This window comes from Tachysurus fulvidraco, chromosome 4 (assembly GCF_022655615.1).
Source record: "Tachysurus fulvidraco isolate hzauxx_2018 chromosome 4, HZAU_PFXX_2.0, whole genome shotgun sequence".
In the NCBI taxonomy this organism is placed as follows: Eukaryota; Metazoa; Chordata; class Actinopteri; order Siluriformes; family Bagridae; genus Tachysurus; species Tachysurus fulvidraco.
Window position 1 is genome coordinate 4,086,228 of NC_062521.1, and position 21,440 is coordinate 4,107,667.

General features: G+C 37.9%; 1 protein-coding gene across 1 annotated transcript in view; it reads right to left on the reverse strand.

The window, feature by feature from the left end:
- LOC113655380 (MAM domain-containing glycosylphosphatidylinositol anchor protein 1) overlaps positions 1-21,440 on the reverse strand; it is a 196,227-nt gene that overhangs the window by 9,720 nt on the left and 165,067 nt on the right. Inside the window, exons 16-17 of the mRNA XM_027165890.2 lie at positions 15,682-15,812; positions 3,179-3,284 (exon numbers count right to left, since the gene is read on the reverse strand). Coding sequence (XP_027021691.1) covers positions 3,179-3,284; positions 15,682-15,812 — 237 coding nt within the window. The remainder of the gene's footprint in view (positions 1-3,178; positions 3,285-15,681; positions 15,813-21,440) is intronic.

Below are 21,440 nucleotides of genomic sequence, written 5' to 3' on the forward strand. Positions count from 1 at the left end.
ATTTTCTTTTGTTCTTTTTTTTTTTTAAATAAAGCTCACATACTGCATTCTATGGCTTGAAATATGAAATTGGTTTCAATTAAATATGAAGAGTATTTTTATTCCAGTGCTTACAATGAACAGTAAAAACCAATGTAAAAAAAAAAAAAAGTCGCCATTGATTATTGAATTAAATTTCATTGGTTTGAAAAACTGTGGTCAAATCCAGTATGTTATGGGTTTTTGTTTTTGTTTTTGTTTTTTTTTTAAACAGAAGTCAATTACAGTGACTCCCGAAATGGTTTTTTATATATATATATATATATATATATATATATATATATATATATATATATATATATATACACACTCACAAATTTTTTTATGACCAAATTGGTACAATTGGTGCAATTACATATTCAAAAAAATCAAAAACAAAATATAAAAAAGAAATAATAAAAAAAGAAAGAGTAGAATTCAGATGAACACATTACAAAAGAAATGATGTTGTTGTTGTTTTTTTTGAGAGAAATTTTTTACTGAAAAAAAATTTTTTGTCTTTGCAACGGGTTAAAGACACCCAAAAAATAAATAAAAAAAATCCAAGAGTCAAAAGGTCATTAACTATTATGGAGAGAATGAGTATCAACTCATGAGTATACTATGATATGACATTTTACATTATATAGAATTACAAGGATGCATCGAATGAATTTTTATAGAGTGTACTGTATATTCCCTTGCTGGATTTAATTACCGTGCCTTTTTTTTTCACACCCTGAACACGCTAGCCAATGAAATCATATAAGATGTAAAAAATAATGGATATTTGAAATATTAATTCAATCCATTTTGCTTGTGCTGGGCAAAAAATAAATAAATAAATAAATAAATAAATAAATTTTAGCTGATGCTTGCAGCAACCGTCTGCACTCCTATGTTCACAGTCACCAGTCTTTTAATGGTTTTTACTTCTGTTTATTTATGTTTGGTTTCCTTATTATATACTGTAAGCACTCTAAATTCACTTTCTTACTTTGAGGTATTTGCTTTAGAGCTTAGGTGTGTGAGTTTATAATACTGTTTGTTTATTGTTGTGAACTTCTATTTACTTCTGCCAAGTTCCCTAATATGTTTTCTCCGTGCCTGTTATTAGCCGTCCCAATACTTTTGCCTGTACGTATTTTTTGTGACTTTTCTTTTTTAAAGCCCTGTTTTATCCATCCTCGTGAGTCTGACTCGTGAAAATGGACAAGAAAAAGAACTTGAAGTGTGTTTTTTGCTTCTGATGAAGCTTTTGCACCTTCTCGGTTCTGTGGTAGGTCTCACAAGAAGATCCCCAAAAAGAGCTTCTGTACAAATCCCCAGCACATTTCTCTGTGTATAATCTCATGTGGATTTGTACCTAACCTTACGCTCACACTAATATACCCCAAGTCCCTTGTGTTGCTTGTAGTTCACCACTCGTGGGTGTATCGTTTGTATTCATCCTCAAAATTGAAAAAAAACAAAAAACCCTCATGTTTCATATAGCAGAATTACGGATGCAATATAAAAATTATATATATATATATATATTTAAAACGAATGAAATTATACTGAACGTCGTGTCAGCGTCAATCTGTAGCGAGTCTACCGGATCAATGCAATCCAATTCATCTTGTCACATTAATAATGAACAGTCCCATCATCTTCATCTGAGTTGCTGTATGAGGATAATAGAAGACAATGGCGCTCTGGACTGTCGCCTGCTTTCTTTCAGCATTTTGGCGCAGGGTTTTTTTCCTGTCATCGTGCCCGTATTTGCTCAGGAGGAGTGCTCAAGCTCATCCTCGTCCTCCGCCGTGCCACAGGGGCCTAACTGGAGAGAGGGAAGCCACAGAGACACCAGTGCTGTGCCAGGCATCAGCTTTTTCACTTCTAGTTTCCACAGGATTGGCTGGCAGCAAAACGTTCGCGGATTATTCCCAGAAAAAGAAATTTTTTTTTGAATAAAGATGTTTTGTTCTCTTTAGGCCACTTATCCCTCTCCCTTCAGGTGCACGCTTGCCTTGTGATGTTCATTTGAGGAAATAAGTAGAATATGTAGTGGAAGTTTCAGTCTATGTTCGTTTTCTTGTTCTATTAAAGTGTATTTAATACCGTCGATTTATTACTACAAAGACTATTAAATCACGTACATATTTACGTATTTAATTTAATTAAGTACTATTAAGTCTACTTAATCTTAAGTTTATTTAATTCCATATACTGTACTACCGTTCAAAGCTTTTGGGATCGCTTACTAACGCTAAGATACGTTCGTACCATGTACACAAACCCCTGACTCTTGAAGCTCCAGATAATAAACTAGCCTAAAGAAGGCTACTTTTTTCAGCCATGCTAGCACAATTACAAAGGTGTTTTCTAACTAACAATTAGCCTTATCAAATGATTCACTTGGATTAGCAAACATTTTTCTTAAAGAATCATCTGGATACAAAAAAATGGTTTTTCTGTAGAAAACAAGGAAATTTCCATGCGATCCCAAACTTTTGAATGTTAGTGTATTTATATTTCCTGTTTTAATTGTTTTATTTTATTTTTAATCATCTGTGATCTTTTTTTATTTTGACAGTCCTCAGCTAATCCTCTCCAGATAACGACAGCCAATAAACAAACAAACAAACAAACAAACAAACAAATAAATAATTGAGGAAAAAGTATAAAAGAAAGGCTGTTAGAAGATTAATTGATGTATCCATGTTAAATACAGTTTTATGTTAAAAACGTAGCAAATGATTTAAGTCTGTTACGTTGTTCTGCAGTTGTATACTAAATTTTATAGTGCTGGTTAACAACATAACAATGATTTACTTTATTTTTAATGTATGAACTACCAGAAATGTTCAAAAAGACAACTGCAAAATGGTTTACTGTAAACCATGGAATATTTTATAATGTGATTTTTGTAACTGTCATAAAAAAAATAATAATTAAATAATAATAATTAAATAATAATAATAATAATAATTAATAAATAAATAACTGCTTTTTAGACAGAAAAATCACATTTTGGATGGTAATTCATTATATCAACAGTTTAGAAGTTAAACCTCATCAATTCTATAATAAAAACGTACATTTACTATGATGAAAACATAGATTTCGTTAATTTTACGAGTAATGTTTCCGTATCTCAGCGCTTGCTGAAACTGACCTGTTTCGGGAAGCTTCTCTTGCTTGCACTTCCCTTTGGTAACGGACACATCGTCGACGGCGATGTCGCCCTCGAACCCATCACCACGGATCCCCTCGAACACCACCTGGGAGGTCAAATCAAAGTACACACAGAGTACGACTCGATCAATATGGACTCCAAATACTGTACAAACCTTAACTACGACTGGACTTTCTGAGGATAAAGTCAATACAATACTGCCTTTTTACTTATTTATTTATTTATTTATTTATTGTTCAGCGACTTGTTTACGAATGTTTGTTGAAAAAATTGTATTTATCAATTAATCACAATATATATAAACATAAATCTAAAATTTAACATAACATGGGGGGGGGTGTCAATTACTCTGTAATATACTTATAATCTGGAATAAGAATAAAAATGTAAAAAGATTTGGTTTTAAACTATTACAAATACATACACACACACACACACACACACACACACACACACACACGCACACACATACACACATATATATACATGGTCTAAAAATAAATGAATGGATCAAAGATACTAAGTTTGGCTTATATTATTTATTTGGTTTTGAGCAAAGTGGGCGGGGCTTAAACCATCTTTAAAGATAATACAGTGTAGACATGTTATAAATAAAAAAAACGTACAATAAGCATGATATGGCTGTTAAGGCACACACACACACACACACACACACACACACACACACACACACACACACACACACACACACACACACACACACACACACACACACACACACACACACACACACACACAGTCTTAGTTTTGTCTGACGGCTTAATTACTTTAGCATTGAAGAGTGTAGCTTTGTGTCTCCTATACACACCTAATCACACACACACGCCTAATTTGTTTCTGCACCAGCACGCTGCATTACTCACAAGCTGGATGCTTGTGCAAAACAAATGAATCAATAAAAAGGAAAGACAGCTTTGTACACTTTCGATTAACCCGAGACGGTTTATCAGTGGAATTCCATCCTTTTGCGACTTAAAATCGTGTGACGTTTTTTACTGCCGTGGAGACAGAGAGGGCGTCTGTTATTAACAACAGCTACTAAACCGCTTTCCGCTTATTTAGATGTGCGGTCAGATTAGAGTTCTGCGTGCTTGTTTAATGGTATGAATAAAAAGTCTGAACCTATTGACTCTAAGCAGTAGTGAGTTATGGAGTTTAGGGGGGGGGGCTGTGGCATAAAACAAACACTAGCATGTAAATACCAGGTATACAAAAGCAACATTGCGAGGGAAAGTGTACACATTTGAAACATTAAGGAAGAGTTAACAAACAGGAGGTTTTAAAGTGAAAGATAAAAACGGCAGGACGTGATCAGAAGCAATTCAGTACGGAATGATCTGAGGATAAAGTCTTCAGTACAGGATGCTTTTTTTTTCCTGTCGCTAATCTTCAGCAGATTCATTGAATGTTGAAGAAGTAGCGAGAAGAAAAGCAAATACCACTGAGATTTTTATGGAAAGTCTGCTTTCACATTTCTGGACCTTCCTTTTGCATTTATGTAGCGTCTGAAAATCCGGTTGCTCCTGAAAGCATATTGTGGAGAGTTTTCACCACTTGACATCCAAGTCTCTGAATACAAGCGAAACTGTTGCCATCAACACACAAAATCTTCATTCATTCATTTTCTACCGCTTATGCAAACTTCTCGGTCACGGGGAGCCTGTGCCTATCTCAGTCGTCATCCGGCATCGAGGCAGGATACACCCTGGACGGAGTGCCAACCCATCACAGGGCACACACACACACTCATTCACACACACACTCACACACTACGGACAATTTTCCAGAGATGCCAATCAACCTACCATGCATGTCTTTGGACCGGGGGAGGAAACCGGAGTACCCGGAGGAAACCCCCGAGGCACGGGGAGAACATGCAAACTCCACACACACAAGGCGGTGGCGGGAATCGAACCCCCAACCCTGGAGGTTTGAGGTCAACATGCTAACCACTAAGCCACCGTGCCCCCCTATCATCATCATCATCATCATCATCATCATCATCATCATCATCAAAAAAAAAACAACAGATTAGCTAATAACATTTTCATCTGTATGCATTCATTCCATGACATTTCCATTTGATTTATTTGTCCATTTATAGTTCAATCATCAAAGTAGCCAATTGACACAAATAGCCCCCCCCCCCCATTTTATTTCTTGCCTGTTCAGTCACAGCCTCCTTTGATAGTTCTCCCAAAAATATAAATAAATGAGTGTGTCTGAAACGTTTATCCACTTTTTTCAGGTTTTTAGAGAGTTTGATTTGTTTCATTCTGTATTATAACAATTAACATGATTTTATATTTATTTTATTCAAACAGCTCTGAAGCTTTAAACATTGTCCCCCCAGCAGAGATCGTCTGACGCTGAACAGCTGGAGCGTCTGTGGTTCGACCCTGAGCTCAGGTTAATGTGCTGAACTCTATAGTATAGGGTGCTGTATAGTGATTATGCTAATTAGGAGGCGGAGCCAGTGCAGTCTGAAGTGACCGAAGCAGCGGTTAGGAATGACAACATACTAAATGCCGTGTAATTAAAAATCTCCAGTAAATACGTTTTGTGTGTGTGTGTGTGTTTGTGTGTGTGTTTGTGTGTTTTTTTCTATCATCAGCTCTAGATTGGCATTTGATCATTTCTGACTTCTTTTCCAAAGTGACATGAACCAAAAATGTGACATGTCCAAAGTGACATTCATTCATTCATTCATTCATTCATTCATTTACTACCGCTTATCCGAACTTCTCGGGTCACGGGGAGCCTGTGCCTATCTCAGGCGTCATCGGGCATCGAGGCAGGATACACCCTGGACGGAGTGCCAACCCATCGCAGGGCACACACACACACACTCTCATTCACTCACACACTACGGACAATTTCCCAGAGATGCCAATCAACCTACCATGCATGTCTTTGGACCGGGGGAGGAAACCGGAGTACCCGGAGGAAACCCCCGAGGCACGGGGAGAACATGCAAACTCCACACACACCCCCGTGACATGAACATTTTCTCAAAAAACGAATAAGTCCGCTAGCACGTAGAGATACACGACAGGGATTAGTGTATTTACTATATATCTGTATTCAGAAAAGTAATTGAAGTGTCAGGGTCTTTGAGATTTGGTGTTGTTAAGAGCTCTTCATGCCAGACAGAGAAAAAGAAACAGACAAGTGCAAGGTCAAGTCTCCGGACAAGAGAAAACTCTTCACATAAACACTGGTGATATTCCCAGCCAGTCCAATTAATCACACACACACACACACACACACACACACACACACACACACACACACACACACACACACACACACACACACACACACACACACACACACACACACACACACACACACACACACACACACACACACACACACCAAATTATTCTGACCCTTACCTTAATCCCTACCCAAGTCTCTTCCAGCAGGATGATGTTGTGAATCAGTAAATGAGAAGAAAATACTGTGATGGAGAGGACATCACATGCTTCTACTCCATTAGAGCTCTCTCTCTCTCTCTCTCTCTCTCTCTCTCTCTCTCTCTCTCTCTCTCTCTCTTTCTCTCTCTCTCACTCTCTCTCTTTCTTTTTTCTCTGTGCTAATTGGCTACCGGGCCAAAGGAAAGGATGAGAGACAGAAACACAGGAGCAACGTCAAACAGTGAAATGTAATGTCACCTGATGTTAGAAAGCTTTTCTGTTTTCTGTCACTTAACACACACACACACACACACACACACACACACACACACACACACACACACACACACACACACAATTCCTAACCCTGCTGATCTGTTCAGTAGATGGCTGTCAAAGTTTGCCCTTTTAACCCTGTCATCTTGTTAGATGTGAAATCTTTTTTTTTTTTTTTTTAATCTTTGTATACTATAATACAGGATCTACATCAGATTATGTGCCATATGTGAAACGTCTGACGTCATACCGGCCCTCGGGAGTCGACGAATGTGCTTGCGTGTAAAATGTATCCAGGATTGATGGACATACAGCAAAGAAGCCGATCTCATTAGAAATTGTAAAGGGTTCGCTCGCAGTAAAAACCGAAATGATCTTTGCTCAACACTTTCTGTTGTGTCCAATTTTCCAACGTCTACCTCGGACGAACGGACTGAACCTCGGTGTAGGATTTCAGCACAGACATGAGAGATATGTTTAGCGCAACCTTGAAATGTCTACTTTTAAATAAACCAAAAAAAATAAAATAAAGAAAAACCACAGCAAGAATGAATGCTGAAGCGAGAAGAGTCACTAGTGCTGATTTCTTTCTAGCCCAGACTTTAGATTCTTGCAGCAATTACTCTTCACAAACAGCCGTTCCCACTATGATAATAAGCGATTACGATGTAATACTGGGAAGGAAAAGAAATAAAATGAAATAAAAATCATCTAGACTCAAAGAGCACTTGGCTTAACTGCTATCCGCTGCTTGATGAGAAAAACTCGAACGGGCATAATAATAATCGCTCTTTGCCTTGGATGTATTTATTCTCTCATTCTTAGCACATGCAAATACAGTGAGCTTAGCATGCTTTAATGCCGTGTAGCTCATTACAGGAAAAAAGCTCATTCACGCTGAAAACACGTCTTCATTACAGACCCAAGGCTAATGCCTGAAAGGCTGTGATTCGAGTGTGCTTCGTTTATAAAGGTACATGTGCTGCCATTTTTAATAGGATCTCTTGTGGGCTTGGTGTATTCGTGTGTGTGTGTGTGTTGTGTGTGTATTAAGACAGAAAGAAAGGCTTTAATTAAAGCATGTGGCTTCTGAAGGTTAGGGCCGAGTTATGGCAACGCAGAAAATCCCTCGTGTACATGACGCGACCATCCTGGAAAGAAAGCGCTGGAGTAAGAAAAGAAAATAAAGATGAGACACACAGAAAGGGGGAAAAAAAAACAGGAAAGATGCTAGAAAGGGAATGAATATATGACCACGCGAGAGAGACAGGGTGAGAAAGAGGTTAATGGACAAAGTGCAGATGAGAAGCTCACAGGGCTTGAGAGCTGGAAAGCAGCCAGCTTCACAAAAACATGACGACGGAGAGATACGAACAAGGCGGTGAACGAGAGACGAAGGTCAGCGTATGGCCTCCCTCACCACACCTCCTATATAATAGTGTGGTGTTTGTTCCTTATAATTATAGCAGGTGAACAAGAATAAGTTTACTGGTAAGTAAGAAGCACATTCCAGTTAAAGTAGTTACTGGTGCAAGGAAAACAATGCTTTTTTTCCCCTTTTTAGATTTATTTGAATATTACGTAATAAAAAAATTAAAAAAATTAATAAATAAATACATTTTATATCGAGTCAGCAAAATTTCTTATTTCAAATTTTATATCTAGTTAAATATCCAGATGAAATTTCTGCTTTAGATCAATCCTGATAAGCCAATCTATGGCTAAATACTCAATCCTACTTGACTTTTAAGAAATCTTTAACTATTGATTTATTATTCACTCATTCATTCATTCATTCATTCATTCATTCATTTTCTACCGCTTATCCGAACTTCTCGGGTCACGGGGAGCCTGTGCCTATCTCAGGCGTCATCGGGCATCGAGGCAGGATACACCCTGGATGGAGTGCCAACCCATCGCAGGGCACACACACACTCAAATTCACACACACACACACACACTATGGACAATTTTCCAGAGATGCCAATCAACCTACCATGCATGTCTTTGGACCGGGGGAGGAAACCGGAGTACCCGGAGGAAACCCCCGAGGCACGGGGAGAACATGCAAACTCCACACACACAAGGTGGAGGTGGGAATCGAACACCCAAGCATGGAGGTGTGAGGCGAACGTGCTAACCGTTAAGCCACCGTGTCCCCCTTGATTTATTATTATTATTATTATTATTATTATTATTATTATTATTATTATTATTATTATTTTGTTTTGTTTTTTCACTGTTACGTCTACGTCTTACTTTTTCCTTCTTTTTCAGTCATAACATCAAATCTTAACCCCAAACATCCTTCTGCGTCCAAACCATCCCGACACATCACACCGTGTGTCTGTTAGAGCAGCTTCTGTTTGAACGCATTAAGAGTCCTGAGTTTATACACAACAAAATCCCGAGCCAGACACAACAACAACAAGGTGCAAAACACGGCATGCTTCTTTTTTTTTGTTCTAACTAAGTAAGACAGAACATCTTTCTGATGAAAGCGGTAGAAGATGAATGGATGGATGAATGGATGGATGGATCTTTCTGATGAAACGATGGAAATATGTAGGTAGCATGATTTTAGGCTTTTCAAAAAACAAAAAAAGATAAATAATAATAAAAGAAAAGAAAAAGATTAAGCATTTAAACCATTTGATATAAATTCCATAGGACCCTAAATACAATTTTAATTGCATGCTTCATGAAATCATCTCATAAAAATTATTTTTTAAAACGTTTGATATATATATATATATATATATATATATTTTTTTTTTTTAATATATAACAAGTAGACATTATTACAGATTAATTAAGGTAGGAAAATTTGGGGGGAAAATTTTTTATTTTTAATTCATGTATTATGCAATTATCTCTAAAGCCACCATGTAAATAACATAACATAGAAGCGTGACGGCTTTATACGGGGCATTAAGATTGTAAAGGTCATCCTACAAGCATGTCTCACAACCCTTAACATTGACACGTTCCTGGTTGAAAAATTTAACACGACACGCCTTATTACTTAATTCTGATGTTCTGCTCATAGGACGTCTTGAAGCTTTTAAGGGACGCTGATTAGGATGAAATGTACAAGGAGACTGAAATGCATGTAATTAGACTCGGTGAATTACAGTATGTAAGAACATCGGCAACGATTAAGATTATGGATTTACGTTCGGATTCAGTCACTGGGACGATACATAGAGATACACATCTATTACATACAGATACATATAGATACGCATCTATTGTGCAACTCTTACCTCCTGTCTATCCCATCTAAACTACTAAACACTACTATAATCAATCCAGAGATCGTTTTTCTTTATGAAGTGACGTGACATACGGCTAAGTACGGTGACCCATACTCAGAATTCGTTCTCTGCATTTAACCCATCCGAAGTGCACACACACACACACACAGCAGTGAACACAACACACACCCGGAGCAGTGGGCAGTGGGCTTGCTCAAGGGCACCTCAGTCGTGGCCGGCCCGAGACTCGAACCCACAACCTTCGGGTTACAAGTCAGACTCTCTAACCATTAGGCCACGACTGCCCACAATGCTTCATACAGTATCTACTATTTGCACTTGGTGGACTGAAGTGTTTCTTTCTAGAAGGTGTAACTGAAAATCAAGCTCTTGCTGAGAATAAAGCGTTAATGCACATTACTTTACAAAGTCCACGGACTTCCTTTGAAGAAAAAAAATACTGCTAATTTACTGCTTCATATTCGAGACCTGTTTCGGCATCACAGCGAGGGTTCGAAAGGGAAAAAAAAGCTTTGAACTGTGGAAAAAAATTTAATACTTTGCTCCGGCATAAACAAGCTCAAGAGGTTTTACTGTATACATGAATATGTATCATATATTCACACGGACCAATCAGAATATTGCTACCGATCCCTTTCAGGTTAAAGGGATACACGAGGCTCGGTACGGCAGCATGTTGTGAAACATCACTTAAACATTTTAAACTAACATCCTTTCATTTCGACTCCTGTGACAACAAATACTTGATGATTTATTTTTCAGAACAACAGCCATGACAGGAGCTGCAAGGTTTTAATGCATCAAATTAAATCATTCATTCAAATATGTTATCAGTCACACAAGGACTCTTACTTTAGACGTGACACTTAAATAAAAATTAAAAACATTAATAATCGACATGGTTACTTTTGTTTTTCGGACAGTTATTAAGAAGGATCTTCCGTCTCGGCTTTAAAGTTCAGCTATACAACTTGAGAAAGTTTTTTATGACGGACGACTCGTCTTTTGAGGGTCTTTTGAACGGCTATGGTGATAAATTGATAAAGTGAATGCTCCTTTTGCAGATGTTTCACAACATTAAAAGCAACTATAACCAGGATATACTTTGAGTACCATGTGTTGTTTCATGTGATATATTTCATTCGCTGTGATATAAAAATGAATATATAAAAAATATGATCAAATAAGTGACGTGACGTGACATACGGCTAAGTACGGAGACCCGGACTCAGAATTTGTTCTCTGCAATTAACCCATCCAAAGTGCACACAAACAGCAGTGAATACACACACACACACACACACACACCATGAACACACACCCGGAGCAGTGGGCAGCCATTTATGCTGCGGCGCCCGGGGAGCAGTTGGGGGGTTCGGTGCCTTGCTCAAGAGCACCTCAGTCGTGGCCGGCCCGAGACTCGAACCCACAACCTTTGGGTTACGAATCAGACTCTCTAACCATTAGGCCACGACTTCCCCCATAAAATATGCTGTTATCAGAAAACAATCAACTCTGCCTGGCATCATACACAGTCCCTTGTTTATTGTTTCCCTTCAACACAATGCACGTTTATTTATTTATTTATTTATTTATTTATTTATTTATTTATTTATTTATTTATTTATTTATTTATTTTATTATTTCTAAATGACATTAAGTAAAGTATAAGTTTAATTTAAGTAATAATTTCTGATTGCTGTATTACTGTATGCTATCCTACTGAACCTCTTCTCTTCTGGCACTGCTAAGCGGAAAGCTAGAAAACATGACTGGAGTCTGTATTCATTTACAGTAACACAGCGAGGAACGAAGGAACAGGGAGAACAAACAGATGGGATGGACAGAGGGGGAGAGATGGCTAGATTAAACCGGCTGCCCGGCTGTTCTTATCAGGAGGAGTCTGGCTCAGACTTTTACCATCGATCCTTACGCACACTGTGGTCTGACTGAGAAGCCTGAAAAGGGTCTTTTTACCTACCTATATTTTGGATCTCACTATAAAAAAAAATGATTAGTTCTTATAATCATTGTCCTGTTGTAACTGGATGCTGGACTGGTTTACTGTCTTCACAATGCTGAATATTATATATTAAGGAGCCCAAAGGTTTATTACAAGTTATGAAGCCTTCATTAAATACTCTAAAGTCAATGCATTAACAATTCGATAGCTTAACCGCTTATTTACAAGACCATTTTTAAAAGGGGTCCTCATGATTAATGTTTTGTTTTTTTTTTTTTAACGCCAATTTTGGCTTATGACTGTTTCATAACTTTGAACTGAGATGAGGAAAAAAAAAAGTATGTTAAAATTCCCGGCATGATGTTAACTAATTTCGGGGAAATGTGACCTAGAAAAAGAAAACCTAGAAGGAAAAAAATAATAGAAAAACTCAGGATAAAGGGATTATAAAAGGATGAACGTATTATAAAGCAAAGTTATGTAGTCAATGTAGCTATGTTGTTGCTTAATTCAGTCTTATTAAGTTCCATTTTTACGGCATTATTCATATAAGTGTTTAAAAATATAAACATGGCTGTTATATGATATGAAGTAGCTGTTAAAACTCATTATTATTTTTAATTTATTTTATTTACTCATTTTTAATTTATATTTTGAGGATTAATCCATATTATATATATATATATATATATATATATATATATATATATATATATATATATATATATATATATATATATATTTAGCTGTATAGTTTGGCTTTTTTTAAAGTTACACATAAACTTCAAAGAGCCACATACACAAAAAGCTAGACTGCAATTCCCAGAGAATATTCTAGAAATCAGCACAATCCAGGCTATTACAATCAAAACTGCAGGTCAATAAACAATAATAATAGCTTATATATATATAGCAGTTTCCCCACGATTTATATGACACAAAATAAGCACATAACAAATACCAGTTCTCAAGGACTTATGTTTTCATGGTCCTGTTTTCACTGTGTCCTTTGTTCCAGTGGTGTTATTTTCATAGTTGTATGTTCCCAGGGTCCTATGTTCCCTATAGGACATAACAAAAGGGTCCTATATAGCCCAGTTCCCAGGGTCCTACATTCCCCAGCTCTGTATCTGTGTGTGTGTGTGTGTGTGTGTGTGTATTATATATATATATATATATATATATATATATATATATATATATATATATATATATATATATATATATATATATATATATATACACACACACACACCATATATATATATATGGGATGTGGTAGTGGTTTAGGTGTTTGACTACTGGTTAGAAGGTCATGAGTTCGAATCCCCTGAACCACTCAAGTGTTCAGTTGTATAAAGGGAAATAAAATGTAAGTCACTCTGGATAAACGTGTCTGCTAAATGCCACAGAAATGTGTGTAGGCTATATATATATATATATATATATATATATATATATATATATATATATATATATATATATATATATATATGGGGCACATAACAAGAAACTGAAAACATGTCCCCAGCTTTGTATTCGCTTAATATGATACGGGTTACTGTGGAAACTTGTTTAAAGTGGTTTTCTGTTCTCCAGCGCTGCCATTTGGCTCTCAGTATAATAGACCTAAACTTCAGAACTATAAAAAGAACTGAAAATAACTAGAGTCCTAGAGTAGGTATAACAAAAGGTCATAGCTTCCTTTGGTGAAATCTAGTCTAGGATGTTTCTGAATCTAATGCTCACGATATCATAACTTAATTTTAACGCAGTTCATTTTGGACACACTCGAACATAATTATGACTGCTGAAATGTCCAAACAACCATGCAATGATTTCGTTACGGAAATTAAAAAGCTGACTTAAATATACTTGAATTTAAAAAATTACTTATTGTGCAGTAACAGAATACTGAACTGGGAAACGTAAGACTCTTTGTCATGTGTTCATTATGTGGCATTTAAATATGGGGAACCTTAGGACCCTGGAAACATAGGAACAACCCAAAAACTGCTGTTAGAGAAAAATGAATCAAAGAGTTTTATACATACTGTAGACCACAACAATTTACCAGTCAATGATTAATCAACACCTTCTGACCAATCAGATTGGAGAACGAGCTCCACAGCCCTGTTGTATAGTGCAACAATCATCTACTTACAGTATCATACAGATCAAGCATTCTTATATATATATCGGGTTTTCAGAAGCGCCGACATCAGCCGTCTTTCGGTCTTGTGTGTCAGACTAATGCACAATGTCAAGATAATGAGGAGTGAGACCTTGAGTACAGCATGAAGACTCTACAGGAAATTAAAGTGACTGAGGGGGGGGAAGAGACAAGAAAGTTTGGCATAGAAGACGTTCCTGTCTACCCTTCGTTCTTGTATGTCTTACCAAAACATATGCTGCAGTGAATGCGTGATGAGGTCCGCAACGAACCATCTCTCTCTCTCTCTCTCTCTCTCTCTCTCTCTCTCTCTCTCTCTCTCTCTCTCTCTCTCTCTTACTCTCACTCACCCTCTCTATCTCTGTAACAGACACTCCAAAAATGGCAAAAAGGGAGTAGAGAAGCAATGGAAGAAAAAGAAGGGCAGAAGGAAAGAGAAGAACTTGGCTAACTCTCGGCTGTCATCTCGGTTTCATTGTTAATTCTCTTCATTAAAAGAGAAAACGCTTTTAGCTGATCGTCATGGAGGGACAAAAAATAAAGTCAGACCCGAGATAAGGCAGGCAAATTTTCCTTCCTTCCATCCATCCATCCATCCATCCATCCATCCATCCATCCATCCATCTAATTTTTCATAATTATTTACAAAGTTGTGCACTCGATTTAGTCTTGTCCAATCATAAGTCTGACAATTTGATGACTTTAGACTAAAATCCAGTAAACAGACTTGCTACACCATGTTCGACACCAACAGCCTGGACTTGGAATGCCGCCTAGATCGGGGGGAAAAAAACAACTAACTGCCAAAAAAATCTAGCCTTCACGACGACAAATGTTTTCCACTGCCCTTGTTAGGAAGCTATGCATCTAATTACAAAGTCGATTCAATTAAAACACGATTATTTTCCCAAATGTGAGGCAGCTTTAACACTGATGCTAACACTGTGCAACGTCCACGTTGGAGAGACCTTCCAAAATGCTAAACAAACATCTACTCAGACAGTTATCAATGAGTTTGACATGTTTGTTTTGGAGCACCTGCCATACAAATACTTGCACTATAGAAAAGCTGAGATAATAGAATCAAGGCATAAATAGCTCTGGAGCCATTGTTATAGGAAATGAATCAACAGCTTTGGCAGTAAAAGTTCTACGCATTGTAACCGCAGTGTGACTCAGCAGCGTGTAGAAATGTCAATCCAGCAAAGTTACACAGCATGACTCGGCTTTTTCTAAATCATTACCTCACTGATTGCTGCTCAAATTGGCAGACACATGCAAGTGCACTAACACACACACACACACACACACACACACACACACACACACACACACACATACTGTATATGTACCTGAAATGGCCCACTGGGATACACCACAACGTTAGCCTTCCTCCAGTTGGGGCCTTGGTGGCCTGATAGTGTCCATGCTAAATTATCCACTGTAGCGATTCCTTTCACTCGCAGGAGGACATTCAGAGTTCCTACAATGAAACAGAATATTTATTTTAACATAAAAATGCTCATTCATTCAATTTTATGATTATTTTACAAATTATATAAACTTTGTAGAAAACAGAATCCAACTAAGCCGTCTGCTTGCACACCACCTCCTTTGTGGTGATGTCATTGATTTCGTGTAAGTTTTAATAAACACAAATAGTAATTTTGTACTTGCAAGTAAGCATGTTCCCCTAACGAGCTGTATTTAATCATGTGTTTAATTGGTTTTCAACCAAGCATGGTCACTGTTACTAGATGGTCTGGTTGGACTATTTCAGAAATGGCTAATCTCCTGGGATTTACAGCATGTTCTATACGTGAAAAGTAAAGAACCAAACTATTATTCATGATGATGTGCATGATATGCTGAGTTCTTTAACCTTTACATTTTTTTATATAGTTAAAGAAACACCTTTGGGTAAATCCCCTGAGAAAACAGAAGTATAAGACCAAAAACATTACATGACTCCATATCTGTACAGAGATGACAAGCAGTTACCTCGTACTCCATCCTTATTATTGCTTTGTGTTCATATTAATGGGTCTGTGTGAACTTTTAAATTGCACACCTCTATAATCTGTGGAGAGATGCGATCTTCTTTTAACGGCTAATTTGACAGAGAGTGTGGGTGTGCGGACTATAAATACTCTGTTTCTGTAATTTTTTTCCCCCTTAACGTTCACTTAACAAGTGCACAAAAAAATGCACATTAGGATCAGTGGAAATGAGGACAAGTGCCACCTGTATGGCTGGTGTATTAAATTATCCTGCCTACTTATTGCTTAAGGGTAGCAAATATATATCAGCTACGACAAAACTGAAAAGAGTAGCACGAGAAAGGAGGCAGTCCGGGATTATGTGGTATTCATACAGCATATTTGCATATTTGTATACGATATTAAAATGGAAAAGCTGGCCAGCACTTACTGTATCACGCATAAGGATAAGACTGCCAGAAGTGATCTAGCTTGAAGGAAAGCACAACAACCTTCATGCTTGTATTAAATGTGCATCAAGGTAGATCAAGTGGGTTTTTGTCTGAAAGGTCCTGCCACATTTGGTTAGCTCAGTCTTTCTGGATAAAGGTACTGCAACATCCACAACCCCGGTCACGCACAGGAAAGCAGAGTACAGGGAGTTATAAATATGAGAGAGCACGAGGTGTCACATGGGTCATCCTTCAAACATTCAGTACTACATCATTCTGTCCTAGGAAAAATGGGTCCGAACAAAAACAAGAGGATCAGACTGCTCGACAAGATCAGACTGAATATAAGAACAAGATCAGACTGTACCTTAGAAGAATATGGACAAAATCAGACCTGACCTTAAAACTAGTTTAACAGGAAACTGTAGCTTAACACTGTACCATATCAGTACCACTGTACCTTAAAACAAGTTTGGCATGATCAAAAAGTACCCAAGAACAATACTGACCAGATCGGACTGTAGACCTTAGAACAAGATCGACAAAGATCGACCTCTAACTTAAGACTATGCTCTTAAACATTTAATGAATCTGATGAACATCTGGAAGAATGCTTTACATTCAACAGATGACACTGAAACTAAATTTTATGGAGCACACAGAGCAAATTGGAACGAGATGAAGACTGCTTTTGTACCGCGCACTAAGAATTTGGGCAAGCGATCGTAAACGGTTCCAGAGGAAACTAAGGATACGGAGAAGGAGGAAGACAAAATCTAAACAAAAATCTTAATGGACACTTGAGGATGTGTCACTCTTCTTTAACCCTCTGGGGTCGACGGGCTCGCCGGCGCGTTTTTGGCGCTATTTTGCTCTTCAACGTGAAATCCACTTAAAATACTCCGTCATTCGTAATCATACACATACATGTAATAGATCATTCGAAACTGTGAAGTGTCTACTGTTATTTGACTGAATTCATAATAACAACAAAACGCTGTGCTTTTGGCAAATAAAGAAAATAACCAGGGTGTGCATTCAGACAACTCTGTCTCCTTGACCATCTTCCTGAAACACGTTACAAATATGAACTGATAACTCCGCCAATACTTATCACACAAACATGATACATATGTCTAATGAAAGCCTGAAATGTCTACTTATAAATGAGGTCATTAAAATCGAAAGCAAATATTGTCTTTTTGTGTAATCTGTATGTAAGTAAAGAGAGGTACAGTTTTTCCGGCTCGACCTCATTAGCGCTTAATGTGATCCCACCTATCGCGCGCGCGCCACTCATATGAAAATGACCTGAGCGGGCTATGCAAACAAGATCAACGCCCCCAAACAATGCTATAAGAAGCACAAAGTTTGAACAGATTCATTCACTCGTGTAATCATACAGATTACACAAAAAGACAATATTTGCTTTCGATTTTAATTACCTCATTTAAAAGTAGACATTTCAGGCTTTCATTAGACATTCATTTAGAGCATTAAGCAGATGCCTTGATTCAAAATGCCTTAGTTTTTCATTTAAATGAGCATTATGCTAAGCAGTTGAGGGTAAAGGGCCTTGCTCAAGGGCCGAGCAGTTGTAGGATTTGAACTCATTGACTTTTGGTCTGTAGTCCAGCATCTTAACCACTGAGCTACACTGCCGCTATCGGAGACAAAAGTGTATAAAATAAAGAGACTTGAGCGAGCGTACCAAAGGGTAGTACTACGCTAGAACAGCCTGAAACTGAGGACCTGAGAGGAATATAAGTTCAACGGTATACAATTACATTGCTGTTGTGTTGTGTTGTTTATCAGCTGTTCCCTGTTCAGTGTCGCCACAGCGAATCACCCGATCTGCAAGTTTTGATCTGATAACTGGATGCCCTTCCTGACGCAATCCTCTCATTTTATCCTGGTTCGAGACCGGCGCTCAGTTAACCCCTCAGTGGCTGGGTTGGTTCCCTGCCCGGGAAACAAATCTGGGTTACAGTGTTAATAGTGTTGGATCCTGTTGCTAGTCCAGCAGGGACAGTATATGACTTTGTAACTGTAATTTTGTTGAATCATATATTTAGCAATATAGTATAACTACTACAATGTTATAAGGGGTTATATAATATACTGCAAGACTGTAAGCCCCTGTGAATAAAACGATTTTTAAACATATTTAACTTTAGTTTACTGTGAAAATGAAAACATGATGGTGGTATGAACAGTCATTTTAAAGCATAAGCCTTTTTTGGCTAATGAAGAAATTACATAATCTTAAACTAACTAGACAAAACTGGACATTATCGCTAACTGGACATTTTGCATTGCAAATTTGATCAAACAGAAAGAAGGATTTTGTTAATAACAGAAAAAAGTCTTCGCGTTTAAAAGATCTGAGTCATTCTTTTCAGTGATCTCAGTAGAACAGCTTAGGCTTTTACCTTGAATGGTTGTAGCAAAACAAAACAGGATACTGTAGCTTATTAGCAAGGCTAAAGAAAAGCCAAGAGGGATAACTGGGATTTTTCAATCGAGTGTAGCTTTCAGCTTAATTTTTCAATCAGAATAAAAGACGTCCTGTGCATTTATCTGACATATGCAGTCTGAGGCTAATTGCCTGTGCTAGTATATAAGACATTGAATCTTGTGACACAGAAACAGAAGAAGATCTTGACGTATAATAAAAACCGTTCCTCGGCAGATGAAGACGGTACCGTTGCCGATGCTGCATGACATAATGTTTTGAGATGCATCGATGCTCATTTAATGTGTCATCTTATTTACTTCAGGCTTTGAAAAGCTTTGATGCTTTGAAGCAGTTTTTTTTTTTTTCTTCAGAAAAACACAAGACACAAATAAGAACACAGCCATAACGTAATGACTCAGCATAACGTATCCGATTCAAAAGTTTAGCGACTGGTTTGCTAAATTCTCAAAAGTCATTTACCTGGTGCTGTTTAAAAGGTTAGCAGAACTGGTTTTTACTACTTATTATCAAATACATTGTAGAATCTAGTTGGTGCCGTGACCCGGATCAGCAAAGCCGCTTGCTTCACTAGAAAATTCAGGTCAGTGCTGAATAACTGTGTTTCATATTTATTTTATTTTATATTATGTTTTAACCAGACCACCAAGCAATTTCCCTCTCACTGACAGAACTACAGAGAAATCCTTCCATTTATATCTTAAACCGTGGGCCTGTGATCCGTATCGATCCAGCGAGTTGAAAGAGCTCCACTCTGGTGTTGTACACAATCCCCACCCGTTTCCCATCCCACTGATTTCTTTGCGATGAATATAATAGGATAACCGACACCATTTCTATAACGTCCGCCTTGTAAACTGCAATCCACCTAAAACTCTGCTTGTCTTTATTTATGATTACATAACTGGGCAAAGTACTTGAGAGCAACACAGTGTGATATTTTTCTTAGTCAAACTCGGCAGTTAAATGCAGAATAATGAATAACAGCTGGGCTTTGTGGCCTTTTCAAATTCATTTTATCTATCTTTTTTTTTTTTATCCTTGTTGTTGCCCGTCTGCCAGCTTGCTTCCTTCCGCTTCTCAGAGTCTGTTCTCTAATGTGAAGCTATCAGCAGCCATGCAGAACTATTTTCCCTTGTGCTAATCTGAGACATTGTTAATGTTAGCCTTGTGTGGCTAGCGCACCTTTCAGATCTTTGCTTGCTAACAGGGATGTCAGAATCTCTGTGGGAAGCCCTGAGTAATGAGGGCTCCGACAGCCTCGCTTGTGCTCTAAAGCTGGAGTCTGTACTCACCAAGCTGCCCACATGCCAACGCTCGAGCTAATCATTAGCAGATTATGTACACAGCACTGGCACTCAGCCAATGGTGGGTTTAAGCGCAGATTCTCAGCGTGATTAGCGATGCTAACGGAGATTTGATGCTGGTTAAAGATGATATTTAAGTCGGGGTGCATGGTCGGTTCACGCGGGTAAAAGAGGCTGCTTAAGCACGGCTAAAATTAGTTAGTGTTTGTTGCCTTTTTGGACTCCTTTATCATTTGTAATGTTGCTCCAATTTAAAACCGTCTGGCTCAGGCTCAGCCATTTTTAGGGTCATGATTGAGGACAATGTCCCGTCCAGAGACGAGCTGTTTCGTGTTGAGGTTTTGTTCAAACCGACCGACAAAAATACCCTCGTTAATGGTTTTTTTTTTTCATTGGTTGTTAAGTTAAATCTTACCCATATAGAGGCTATTATGTAGCCTCTTTTATTGATTGGCTGATAAGTGTCAGGCTCGACTAAGACCTGAGACTAAGACGCTTGATTCCTGCTCGGTTCCATAGAGACAGCGGTGCGGACTGGTACATTTTGGGCGCTGCGGCTTATTAAATATATGATAATACGATGTGTGGCGGGAGAGCGTGAGAAAAGACCCAAATGCGTGACTGTCACTCTCTATGTGTGACACGTGACAGCCCTGTACTCTACATCCTACAGGTATATATATGAAAGATTAAATATGTAAAGGCACAGCTAGGCAGATCTTTCTATAGCATCAACATGATGATGCATGCTAGTATTTTGTGTGTGTGTGTGTGTGTGTGTGTGTGTGTGTGTGTGTGTGTGTGTGTGTGTGTGTGTGTGTGTGTGAGCACGATTGGCTTCTGCGAGATGAGCACCCTGGGGTGATTCTGATTGTGATTAATGTGCCTCGCCTTTCA